At 38.7% G+C, this 14,022-nt stretch overlaps 1 protein-coding gene across 1 annotated transcript; it reads left to right on the top strand.

Annotated features, from left to right (window-relative positions):
- Positions 1-6,898: 6,898 nt before the first annotated feature.
- On the top strand, positions 6,899-7,839 carry RAB39A (RAB39A, member RAS oncogene family; the record flags this gene model as incomplete). The annotated part of the gene is made up of 1 exon (XM_010171092.1): positions 6,899-7,839. A coding segment is annotated over one exon (427 nt), but the record flags the coding sequence as incomplete, so codon positions are not given.
- Between the last annotated feature and the right edge of the window lie 6,183 nt (positions 7,840-14,022).

The following is a 14,022-nucleotide window of genomic DNA, read 5'->3' as shown; positions in this document are numbered from 1 at the left end:
TAACTTTAACACTTTAGGAGAACAAGAACCTACAGGCTGGCTTAGTATAGACTCTGATCCATAATGCAGACTAAAGTAAATGACGGGTACACCCCAGGTTTCTTTCTGTCTTGAGATTAGTTGTCATTTAGAGCAGCAGTCTGCTGCTTTGGCTGTGTTTCACATCATTTCCTTTGCTGTGATTTTTTTGTTTGTTTGTTTGTTTAATTTTCCTGTATTTAATTCAACAATATATTTAAATCATGACACTTCCAAGGCTATAAAGTGCGTGGTAGTGGTGCTAAGACTGAGAGTTCATTTCAAGAATGCAGGGGCAAAATATTGTGGGGGTGCCTCAATTATATTAACCCACTTTTTAGTAGACTGCGATATCAGATACATTCATTTTCTAACACATGGCTTGAAAATAAAACATTATCGTTTTTCCTCTTTTGGAGTAAGCAATATGTATTTTCAAAATTAATACCATTACACTGTAGTCTTTAGTCATAGTATAAAAATAAGTCTCAAAAATTAGATAAAGCTTTTAGTGAAATTTTGGTTCATCTGGTAAAGATCAGTAAGATCATAATGAGAAAGAGACACTGTGACTGATTTAAAGTCACCCTAAAGACATAGTCTGATGTGATTAATACATCTTCTAATTCATTTTCAGAAACTGGCCATCATCTTACCAAGGCTTTTCTTGACAGTATTAATTAGGGTCTTACATCTTTAACCCAATATTTAGGTTAAGCTAAGAGGATGACTTCTGTTCTAGACAGTGTTTTCCCCTTCCAAAATGCTAGTTTAGGCAGAATTAATTAGCAGAACCAACACATATTCTACATGGGAAGTCGTAATTTCAAAAAGAATTTAGGATCTGCATTTAACAAATACTCCCAGTTAAAACTAAAGGCTTCAAAGTTATCCTTTGGAAAAATATTATAATGTATCATTATTGTACATCACAACATATAACTTCCTGAGGAGCAGTCTCACCTCCAGCAGTTTCAAATACAGAACCATCTGGAGGAACCTGGCAGCATTCAATACCAAAGTGTCACGCTTCCCTTTTAATACTTAGTGCAGTCTTACCTTTTTAGCTTGTTCTAATAGGGAAAAACTTATTTTCTCCAACCCTTTATCTGTATTTTCCTTTAATTTATTACAAATGCCAAGCATTATACAAAATGAGCAAAAATATTATTCATACAAGTATTCTTGCTGAAAACAAAAACTTAGGATGGTCTTGAGGATGCTAGGACAGTCCCTATTTAACCACAGCATAGATAAGGAGCTTTCACAGAATCACAGAATGTTGGGGATTGGAAGGGACCTCAGAAGATCATCTAGACCAATCCCCCTGCTGGAGCAGGACCTTTGTGATCTCTATTTTATTTATATGGAGTGGAGAAGAAAATAAGAATTACCTTTTCAATAATGCTTACATCATCTTTTGTAACTCTCAGGCAAAGACAGCATAATAATTCACCTATTTAGTGTGGACTGACTGTAGCACACCATCATCAGTGCCTGGAGTCGCATGAATACTCCAGCCTGAAACAGGAGGAGCTGCACGTAGGCGTCCAGTCACCAAGTGGTTACAGTCACGTCTGTTAAGTAGGAGTGTTGTTCTTCCCTGTCATTTAGCGTAGCCATAGGAAGCAGGCAAACTCCCTACTGAAGTATCAGCTTGCACCTTGAAGAAAGGCCCAGGGAGACACATTGCTTGGGCACTTCCATTAGCTATGTCTTTGGGAAGGTTTTGGAGCCTTCAGTGAAAGAGAAGCTGAGAGAGGAGGCAGTAAGGAAGTATTGGGCACAAAGGAATTGAAGAAAAACGAGTGGTTTAGGCAGAGATAAGACACATGAATAAAGACAGGTGCAGGGATGGATTTAAGAGTTCAGTCCCCTTTCATTCAAAGTCACAGGCAGATTTTCCAGATTCTGAATCTGAAAGAAGTTCGGCTTCCCACTTCCAACCAGCACCTCCTCTGAACGGTTTATTGGAAGGAGATTGTAAGCTTCAATTTTAGTAGAAAGGCTGTTCTTTGGCCATTGATTTTTCACCTGACTCTCACCCTGTCCCTAACTTAAGTCTTTCCCTCTACTAAAGGAAGTATTCCCCTCTCCCTCCTTCCCCAGAGAAAATTAATCATGGTGCTGCAAGTAACACATTCCCTTCCATAATGCTCATTTAATGACATTAATTAGCTGAACCAAAGTTTACATGAGAAGCCATCATTTCAACAAGAATGTAGGATCTGCATGGGGATAATTTGAGAAATGGAAATTTAAACATCTACTGAATAAGTTTGACTACATCAAACCAGACATGTCAGCAGTTCCTCATCCTAGGCTGAAAAACTTGAAGGACCCAAGGTTTTCTTCCTTTTGTTCAAAAAGTGGTAACAGTGAGGGAGTTAAAAACTTTATTTTGCTTTTAGAATCTTATCGTGCAGCACTACCAAATTGTGTATAGTCATGTAAGCGCATTCCCTGCTTGTGAAGGAACACAAGAAAGACCAGTTTGATTTTTGTCTATGGTCCATACTCAGATATCCTGTCTCTGATAGTTTGAATTCTCCTGAGTACTCTGCTAGCCTGTACTTTCAACTTGAGGGGCTTCTGGAGACTGATGCAGTTTGTCTACTTATTAAACCTTACTCAGTCTCTTGTTCAGTACTTGTTCAGTCTTCCATGAAATACAGATAAACTCTGTGCATTCATAACACCTTTCCCAAGGAGATCTACAAGTCTACCAGCTGTTGCATAAAGAGCCTTTTACTGTCAGCCCTCCTGATAGAATCACAGACTGGTTTATGTTGGAAGGTACCTTTAAAGGTCACCTAGTCCAACCCCCTGCAGTGAGCAGGGACACCTTCAACTAGACCAGGTTGCTCAGAGCCCCCTCCAATCTGACCTTGAATGTTTCCAGGGATGGGGCTTCTACCACCTCTCTGGGCAACCTGTGCCAGTGTTTCACTACCCTCATTATAAAAGATTTCTTCCTTCTATCTAGTCTGAATCTACCCTCATTTAGTTTAAAACCATTACCCCTTGTCCTATCACTACAGGCCCTGCTAAAAAGTTTGTCTTCATCTTTCTTATAGACCCTCTTCAAGTATTGAAAGGCCACTATAAGGTCTCCCTGGAGCCTTCTCTTCTCCAGGCTCAACAGCCCCAACTCTCTCAACCTTTCCTTATAGGAGATGTGTTCCATCCCTCTGATCATTTTTGTGGCCTCCTCTGGACCCACTCCAACAGGTCCATGTCTTTCTTGTACTGAGGACTCCAGAACTGGACACAGCACTGCAGGTTAGGTCTCACCCAAGCAGAGTAGAGGGCCAGAAACACCTCCCTCGACCTGCTGCCCACCGGTCGTTTGTTGGCTACCATGCCCTCTCATCATCAAGCTTTTCAGTGAAATCATGTGCAGTACATTGCCATGGCCCATAAAGTCTATAAAGCTGTACGTCTTCTGAGCAAAACACCTCAAGCAGCCTCTGTACCATGGGCCCTGTGAACACTGACCCGTGCCTGGTGAAGCAGTCCATGAGGAACCTGTGTGAAGGACAGGTGCCTCCGTTGTGCTGAAGGAAGGTTTCTCTGCATTTTGTGAAGAGCTTGAACCCATCTGAGGGTGTTGGAGCGCTCTTGGGAAGCCCTCCCAAGTGGAACCCTTCTGCACACTGACCTGGAGCAATGGTTTGTTTTCAGCTGAGATCCAGGCTAAGAGGGAAGGCCGGGCTGTCCCCGCTGAGCGGCTCACAGCCTGCACAGAGGCAGAGCGCTCGCGTCCCCGGGGAACTTGTTCAGGCACCATGTTAGATACGAAGCTGAGTGGAGCACAACTTTAGATGTTGGTGTTACAGTTCTGCCTAAGCCTTGTTGAAAGCACTTAAAAGTTCTATAATCTTTAGCAATAATATTAATAAGAGGCAAAAATCGCCCTTGCACTTAGTCATACAGAGAAAAAAACAAACTAGAACAAAAGTTGGGAGACCTACCAGAGCACCTAAGTCAATGCTCTTTCATTCTTTCTAGGTGTGATACAGGGCATAAGTAAGCAGAAGTACATCCACTTCACACAGTTCATTTTCCAAATAACTCTAAGCTGTCTACTAAAAATATATGTCTAATATTTAATTACTCTGATCGTCATATTTAAGCCATGATTTTGGATCTGTAAGATGTTTCAGATCCTGTTGAACAATCTACCACATTCACGTGCCCAGACGTTTTTCCCAGTTGATGGCCTAAACTTTCTGCTTCAAAATTTGTCTTATTTGTCAGGAGTACTTTATTTTTAAATATACCTGCAAATAGTAACTCACCTTAATAGTAAAACTGTTCAAATATTTGGAGACCACGGTTTAACAAACATCATCCTTTTCTCACATGTTAGGCAATCATATGACATCATATGTATCTTTAAAACTTTTTATGATACTTTTTTCTTTTGTTACTGTTTTCTAAAGCCTCTTCAGTATGTCAACCTTTTTTTTTTTGGTAATGAGAAAATTAATTTCAAATTATATATACCAAAAATATAGAAAAAATGACAGTTGTCTCTCCCATACATTCACCCAGTTTTTGTGATGTACAGCTCAAAGTTACAGATGCTTTTTAACCATCTCCATTACAGGCAATACATACACATAATTAAATATAATGGCTTAGATCATCAGCTAGTGTAAATTAGCATGTCTCTGCAGAAGTGAGTTACAACAGATGAGGGTTCTCACTGCTGTGGATAAGCACCCAGTAACGCATGGAGGGATGTTTTCCAGTACTCCAGTTCATAGATACCTGATACAACATTGCTCTGTATAGAAATGCTTGGTAAATGATGCACTGCGTTTTCAATATTAACCTACTTTCTTCCCTGGCTAATGCATTTCTTTGGCATAACAGTTTTTGAGGTTTTTTTAATTATTATTAGCTTCCACTTCTCCAAATTGAATCCCAGTTTTGTCACCCACTTCTGCTCTTTCTAGAACCACTTTAATTATTGTACTCATTTGTGTCTGTAACAGCTCTACAGCAAAAAAATGCTTAAGAAAACCCGAAACAGATCCTTATGGCACCTTTATTTAATACTTCACAAAATGTGACATCCCTCATTTTTTATCTTAAATACTTGTGCAAAACTGTGTGTCATTTTTCATATCAGGGCTATTTAAATTAATCTGAGGGTAAGATCCTGTTGTCTTCACATTCAAACTGTTCAAAGAGACAATACATGGATTTTATTGCTGGGAATGTAGAAAAGATCTTCCTAAACATTAGGACAAACAATCCCTCCCTGTTATCTAATAACATTTGCTGGGGCTAAAAGAATTTAGATATGCCAAGAAACCTAAGCCTTATCTAGCTGTGACCTTACCTATCTGCAGTACGACTGCTGCTGCTAATTACACCTCTACGTTCAAATTGTTATAAAACACAATATAAAACGAGATGAACTCAAAATCAGAGAGAGCTACTGTTATGCAAAGATTTGTTACTGTGTACAGTTCATCCAAAAGTTCCTGATTCCAAAAGTTTTGAGGCTGCATCCTCTTCACAATCATAAGATAAAATTGAATTAATTCTTGGATAAATTATAATTTCAGATAATGACTGTTAATAGGGCTTGTGCATCTCATTTCAGTTGGAGAATGCTTATATACACTAGCTGTATATTTATGCTAGTAACAAGTGCTTGCATCCACTCCTTGGTAGGCTGTCACTTCCTTTAAAATGTCTCTTCTCACCTTCTCCATCCTCCCCTGTTGCTCATGATTAGAGACTTACAATCATTTTAGTCCCTTTATCTTTCTCTCTCTCTACATTCTAGCAAACATCTTTTCTTCTTCTAGAGCATATTAAAAATCTTTTCAACCAGAAGAATGGTTTCCTTTTTCCAAAATTCCTTCCAGTGAATGCTCTGGAACACAGAGGGCTCAAAAGTAGAAAATACCTGTTGTCAGTCCTGGAAGTCTCATGCCAAAAAAGAGTAAATGAAATTATAAAGAGCTTTAGAACGTCTGCATGAGAGAGATGCTGGAGGTAGAAGTGTTCCTTGCCAATGCTGTAACACGGGGCTGTTTGGCCAGCTCAGTTACTTTTGGACAGTTTTGTTTAGGGAGTTTCCTTTCTTAGTCTGCTACCTGTTGACTTCTGCAAGCACAAAGAATTACAATTATCTGTACAAACTTTTCACAGAATCACAGAATCACAGAATGTCAGGGATTGGAAGGGACCTCGAAAGATCATCTAGTCCAATCCCCCTGCCAGAGCAGGAACCTAAATGAAATCACACAGGAAGGCGTCCAGGCAGGTCTTGAATGTCTCCAGAGAAGGAGACTCCACAACCTCCCTGGGCAGCCTGTTCCAGTGCTCTGTCACCCTCACTGTAAATAAATTTCTATCAAAGAATTTTTCTGCAAGGATACGCTTGTACATTGCCAAACTTAGGCTCCAGGTTTCTCAACATCTGCCTACATATTTCAGTTTGAACTAACTGATTAGAACAAAGCGAAGTGCATGTTTGTATAAAACTGAAGGACTCAGACTTTAACACCAACAAGCATTTGACAAATAAGTATGTATATTTTATTCTGTGAACACGTGCCACAGTTTGCTAACAAAGAGTACTCTGCAGAATAATTCAGCGTTCAAAATTCCCACTAGAGATGTTGGCTTCAAGAATGTTTAGAAAGTGACTTCTGAATGTAAGAAAAAAGGAAAAAGGAACATTTTTGTGTGTAGAAGGTAGATTAATAAATTCCAAATAGTTTAAAAAAGCAAAGATATTTCATAAAACTTATAGTAGATAAAAACACATTGCCACATGGAAAAGTAATCTGTGAATAAATTGAAAATGTATTTATGTATTTTAATTTTCCTTTTTCTTTTTTTTTCTTCACAGATCAATAACACGCTCTTATTATCGCAATTCTGTGGGTGGCTTACTAGTGTTTGACATCACAAATCGACGATCTTTTGAACATGTGAAAGACTGGCTAGAAGAAGCAAAAATGCATGTGCAGCCCTTTCAGATTGTGTTCCTGTTAGTAGGACATAAATGTGACTTAGTGTCACAGCGTGAGGTTACAAGAGAAGAAGCTGAAAAACTGTCTTCGGACTGTGGTATGAAATATATAGAAACGTCAGCAAAAGATGCCACAAATGTTGAGGAGTCCTTTACAATTCTTACACGAGACATCTATGAACTTGTAAAAAAAGGAGAAATCTCAATACAGGATGGATGGGAAGGTGTCAAGAGCGGCTTTGTTCCAAATGTTGTACATTCGTCAGAAGAAGCTGTGAAGCCCAGAAGACAGTGCACCTGCTGAATTTGTAGCATGCCAAAGAGCACATCGAGTGTTCAGAAGATGATGCCAACCGAAATAACAGAATAATAATTTTGAAACAATATTAGATCATCACATAGCTGAATCATAGAATGGTAATTTGGTTTTGTATCCTTCTGTCTAGGTCATACCTTCATAAAAATTTAAGTGCTTTTTTTCTTTTCAGAGTACAATAACTTTGTGTGGTCTTCAGGAAAATATATATTGCTAAAGGAAAAACTAATCCTATAGCAAGACACTGAGAAAGTGCAATAATCATCATGACAACATCCTATCTGGGGCTTTGTATTTTGAATGCTGTTTAAAATCAAGGCTTGCTAGGTGAGGATCAGATGAGCTCATTAATTTTGTTCGTCCTGCCTTACTTTTGGACAAGAAAATATTATACCTTGTACTTTTTAAATGTGATTCTTTACTCAAGTGCAGGATTGCTAATGACCATTAAAGTTTAGAATGCTGTAGAATTTCGTAATAGAGATAAAACTAAAGAAAGCAAGCTGAAAGATTGCTCCAGTAGCAAACACTTTTGATATGACTATGAATACAAGCCTTACTAAAGAAAAAGAATGTTTTAGAAAAGATGATTTATTTGTATACCAAACCAGGGATTAGAAGCAATGAAATTTATTATTAAATATTTTCTGAATTGACAGTGAAACTAAATGTAATATCACATATGATCCAGCTGTTATTTGACTTGTATACAAAACAGATTTCTCAGTCACTGGAGTTAGGTTTTGGTGGCCAGAACTTCAGCTGGGTAATTATCATAGCCACACTAATGCCTAGGGAATTATGCTAATTTACGCAAACAAATTCCATATGAGCTTTAAAAAATAAATCTACTTCTAACTAGAAGTAAAAATAAGTTAAAAAGTGCTGCAACCCATGGGGACCCAAGCCTTAAATTTGAATAGAGCAAGGATTTTTTTATTCTCAGCCAGTAAATGTTAAACTATTGTCTAAAAAATTAAGATTTTAAAACCAAAACTGTTATGAATAGAGTGTTTGGAGAGGAGAGAATGTAAAAAATAATGTTTGGCTACAGAGAGTGAAGTTGGAGAACCCCTGTTCCAAGAAAGCAACACATAATAGCTTTTAATAACAATAATAATAGGAGAAATCTGTGATCAAATAGCATTTTACTGAGCTTGAGGTCATCTTCCTACTCCTCTGAATATAATACACACTAGCTTTATGCAAACTATGCCCTGTATGTCTAGCACTCAAATACCAAATAAGTCTATTTCTATTTTATTGTCGTAGTGTAACAAGTTGACTTGATCTCCAGAGCTGATAAGCATCTACAGTTTATCTGGGCATACTCATAGCCACTGAACATCAAGCCAGTTATCTCCATATAAAGGTGTGTCATTGTGTTACTTTTCTCCATTTTCAAGACCAGGCAACAAGTCTATCTAATCTAATTTTTTTTCTTCAACAAACATATAATTGTTTTTCCCTGAGATTACTTTTAAGACCTTTTACAATCCTTTTGTAAATATTCCATAGTATAGAGATAGGTTGTTTAGTTCCAGTTATTTTATTCATTTAGGGACACTAAAATTATTGACTTCAAAGGGAACTGAACGGTTTTTTTTTTTTTAATAGCCTGAGTCTCACTTGCACTGAGGCACAGTTACACTGTCATAGAAGGATACAGGGGCCTTAATGTAAGCAGGAGTCAGCCTTAATTCATTAGCACTTAAAACAGTTAGTTAATTCCAGTCTCAGCATGCCACAAAGTAATTGCTGTGAGCTTGATTCTCTATTAAACTACATATATTAGTTGTTTACACCAAATCAGTTTTGATTTGAGGGCATTTTAGGCCCTCTGTGCAAAGTAAACATGACTACAGATGCCAAAAGGTAGTGCAGAATCAGGCTGTGTGCATTTGACACTGATTCCCCTATGATACTAGGCTGATGTCATGTAATCTCAGAAGATCTTCTCTTAGTTGTTTAAGAGGACAGAATGGGCCAAATAAATCAGTGGCTGGGGAGTCAACAGACCCAAAATCTACCACTGGTTCACTGTGTGTTTCTGAGCAAGGCATTTATGTTTTCTGTGCCTCACCTTCTGTATCTCAAAAATAGAGATGATAGTTCTTCCTTGAATTCACAAAGACTGCTGAGATCCAATCTGACTGTATGACCTTCAGTCTGGACTCTTTTCTCTGTGTGCTACCTGTTGTAGAGTGTTTAACATCATGGGATGTGGATAATGATTTCTTCTGCCATACCAAAAAAAAAAAAATTAAAAAAATTAAAACAGCTTTATAAGTACCAGGTATTGCTATTACTATGAATCTACATTTCATTACACATTACTTTCAGGTTAAAATCTTTTATCTTGAACTTTTCTTCCTGAATACTCTGGAGCCAATGAGCTTTGAAAAAAAACAGTGTGCTGGGGGGAAGGGACTGGGAGAAGAGGGGAGTGGAGGGGAGGTATGCACAGAGAAATAAATCATCATCAGATCAGAGCCTTAATGATCTCTGCTGTCAGTGCTGTACCTGTAGTGTCACATTTATTACACTGGGAATAGAGCTTTTAACCACAATCAACTGCGTAAGGAACTGGTATTGTCAATGCAACCAGAAGAGAAGTTCACTGCATTTTAAAGTGCTGTACACATAGTTGTCCTATTTGTAATTCCTAAAAATGTACATTCAAACATTGTCTATCTTGATGATACATTAAACCACTACTGTACTTGCAGTTAATAGAAATGTCTGATAAATAGATGATTGGCTGAAATACATCATTTTGTTTTCAGATGCTTTGCAGTACAGTGTAGAAGTAACAGCTTGAATAGGCTGTAGAATGGGTTATAGTTCAGTGCGTGTATACTCTTTTTTTCCCCCAAGGAAGGTCAAATATTGATAGCAGAATGAAATTTCCAGAAATTGCAGAAATTAGAGGAATCTCATTTGGCAGCCAAATTAGTAAGTAGAAATTATTTATTAAGAAAACACAACAGCTTTGCAAATTAAAGTTTGGTAAATCCCAGTTAGGAAAAGGAAAAAACTGTAGAAATAGTAAACAGCTTGTATTTGGCTTCACAGGCCTGACGAATGAATGGATATGAAGTATCATTTTGGACTCCTAATATGTTTAAATTTAGATTGCATTTATTTTAAGTTTGATAAAGAAGAATAAATATCTTCCTATACTCATTTAAATATTTCACACATTAATTCTTCAGCTATTTTGGCTTGCTTATAATTGCATCTGTCCTGTGTAAGAAGCAGAACCTAGCTGCACACCCTAGGAATCAACCAAGGAAAAAATTTTGAGGTAGCATATCATAGAATCACAGAATGGTTTGGGTTGGAAGGGACCTTAAAGATCATCTAGTTCCAACCTCCCTGCCATCAGCAGTTCATACTATTCATTTATGCTTTGGTATAGAACAGACTTACCAATCTAGCTTCAAGCTGGTGACTGTCCCATGCTCACAGATAATAACACTGGCTTGACTGAGCACCCCAGTAGACTGCAGTTGCTCTGTGCCAAGACCCCTTCTGCCACAGCCAAACTGGTACCCAAGTTGCCTAACTTAAAGCAAAGATAGGTGGATGCACCGTGCTCACAGTATTTCGGTCCCAGTGTTCCAGCTCCCTTACAGAATACATCCCTCATTGCCCTCTTTTTACATAATTAACATCCAGGGAGAGCGTTTTCCGCCAGCTGTAAACCCCAGCACATGGCATCAGCTCCTCTAAGTTTCCACCCTTGCCTTTTGCCCGGAGCTGGCACAGCAACCTCAGCAGCCTTTATTCAATCTTGGAGAGAAAGAAGTAGGGCTGAGGGTTTATTCTCTGCATGGGCATGGAACCATACCACACACATGCTGAATTGTTTAAGAAATCATTAAATAACAAAACACAGTTGTCAATAGGAAACATTTGCATTGTTCATTTCTCAGAGTCCAAAGTCAATCTTTTAAATAAGTGAATGAAATTAAAATTCTAAAAGAGGAATCTGTAAAATACAAATCTCTCTAAAAAGCCTAATGGACAGGACTGCACAACAAAATAAAACAGATTCTAGGAAAAAAAAAAGTCCAAGCATTTGTGTAATGATCCTTTGCTCTAGTACTTAACTGGATGCAGTAGCACCTACAATGCCTGCATTTCTTAAGGGCAATAATGGTATCACTGAATGTATTTAAAATTAGAATTCAACCAAAAATTCATCTGCCTGATGCTCAGAGAAAAAAAATGACTGTATCTCATGACTGCATGTATACTTTCTTCCCAGCTCATTTGTAGTAGTAATTTAATGTCTGGGTTTAGTGCTACGTTCCATGAGGCTCTCTTCTGAAAACTGACTATGTATATATGCTGTTATTTTACTCAGCAACATTTCCTCCTCTGCAAAGCAAATACAGCTGAATTTTACTGAATTTTACTTTTGAGCACAACAAAATTGTTTATCACCTTTGAATGAATGTGCAAATCTGATGGATGTAATGCAATTGAAGGCGTGACAGTTGAGCATAATATAAAGACAATGAAGTTGTACAGGTTCCTGAAGACAATTTGCCTTGCATAATACTTAATTAGTAGGAGCGTAGCATATGTGTGAAAAAAATTAAGTTGGGTCTGTGAACCTGAAAATATTTTGCTAAGCAGCACTTTTAATGTGGAAGAGCTGGGTCTACAGGCACAGGACTCCACAGAGCAATCATTTTTCTTCAGGGAGTTGCTGTTCCCAGAAGAAACGAGTGGAACAGTAAACACGTGGCTAAAATGCGTCCAGGAAAAGAACTTGATAGCACAAATCCCCAAAAATATAATATACACACTGTGGGCTTTTTACCTGTGGGGAGACAGGGCACAGTTGTTTGTCAGCAAACACCACCATAGCACCTGCACGTCATCGCCTCCCACAACTGCCCATCACCCACGGAGGCCAGACAGGAATGGGGAGTAGCAGGTTATTTACATAGGTGTAGGTAAACCTTCATTTAAACTCAAACTGAGGAATCCAAAATCTCCAAGCTGCTAGAACGGATCACCATCTTTGAAAGGAGAAATGATATTCGCTCATTTCTCAGAGGAAGTCACATTTTAGGCTAGGCCTGAGCTACTCAGGGATGGACACTCAGTGTGTAATCTGCTAAGAGACTACTACTCCATGGGAGCAGTGCTGCAAACCTGCTGACACCAACCTTCAGCAGCCTTACAGGCTACAAGGGCAGCTCAAACTAAGAATAACCCTGATTACCTTCACAGGCTGCTAAAGGCCCAGCTCACAGCTAAAGAGCTTCTACAGAAACATAAGAGTAGAAGTAGCAAGAAGAAATTGTATGCATTGTAAATAAAATCAATGCTTAGGTAAACACGCTGAAGTTCAATTACTCTGATTCCTCTTTGCTGTGGCTTCAAATCTGCTTGTGTGTGAACTGATTTTTCCTGCTTCATTAAAATTGTGGGGGGACAAATTGAGCAATAAACTCAGTCACCATGGAAATGAAAGCACAAGATAAGGATGGAAAGGAAGACATGGATCATTTCTTCCATCCCCTCACAGCCCTGGAGGAGCAGTGAGTCTAACGACTGCCAGTGCCCTTAAGGCCCTACAGAAATTTCCATCACTGTTATGGGACTTGCGGGATGAAGGAAAGTGCCAAGGGCCCAGAGTCGGCACAGGGACACAGGCTATTGACTCCTCATCTCCAGCAGCTCCCTAAGGATCAGTTAATTCTGTGGATGAGGCTTTGAGCAACCTGGTCTAGTGGAAGGTGTCCCTGCTGATGGCAGGGGGGTTGGAACTAGATGATCTTTAAGGTCTCTTCCAACCCAGACCATTCTATGATTCTCTGACAGACCGTGAGAGAAATGGTTGGGTATAACTACGCCAGCACTACATCTATGTTGCAGGCTTCTTTCCCTTTCTCCATCCCCCCTGTGTCATTTCTTTGCAGGAAGGGACCAGCAGCAGCTGTATTTGGCACCAAGGTCTGACACTAGAGCTGGGTGATAGTTTAAAATGTTTAAAATGTTAGTGGTAGCTGCTAAGTATTAAGGTACTAAAACTGAAGGGAGGAATTGTGGAAAATATTTCAGTCATAATCTTAGCAATAAAAACCTTGCAGGGCTGGCACTGCTCTGCAGCACTTTTGAGAATTGTCTGTTTTGGTTAAGTTTCCAATGCCAAGCAAATATTTTAGCTATTTAGTCATAATTTATATTAATTTGCTATTTTAAAATAATTACTGCTTATTATTCAGAGGGAAAAGCCTCCTTTGTGTAGATTATTGTTCTCAGTTCCCTGACATATAGCCAGTGTTACATGCATTAAAAGAACAAGCTATGCCAGGGCAAAAGTTTAGAAGATGTAAGTCTCAATTCTGGTCAGTCTGACCATTGAAATTCACAGTAAGACTGTTGATTTTATTGGGATTTTTCTTTTCCCAGTTCTCTGTGGAAAACAGAGTCTGATTCTCAGAGAAACTTTTAAAACGAAAGAGACGGAGCTTACTGAGCACTGAAAAAGCGCTGCGTATGTGAACCAGTGTCAGAAAAGCAGCAGATGTAACTAAAATTTTGCATGTTTACCCCGTTTCAGTCTACCATGCTTTGCAGACCAACTATAACTCCCTGAGTACAGAGTGAATGGAACAGTACATTTCTAGCTGCCTGAAAAAGCCTAGGAGAGGAAAAAATT

The sequence above is a fragment of the Antrostomus carolinensis genome, unplaced genomic scaffold (assembly GCF_000700745.2).
Source record: "Antrostomus carolinensis isolate BGI_N321 unplaced genomic scaffold, ASM70074v2 scaffold2247, whole genome shotgun sequence".
Taxonomy (NCBI): Eukaryota; Metazoa; Chordata; class Aves; order Caprimulgiformes; family Caprimulgidae; genus Antrostomus; species Antrostomus carolinensis.
Note: the sequence above shows the minus strand (reverse complement) of the source record. Positions and strands in the feature narration are given on the sequence as shown.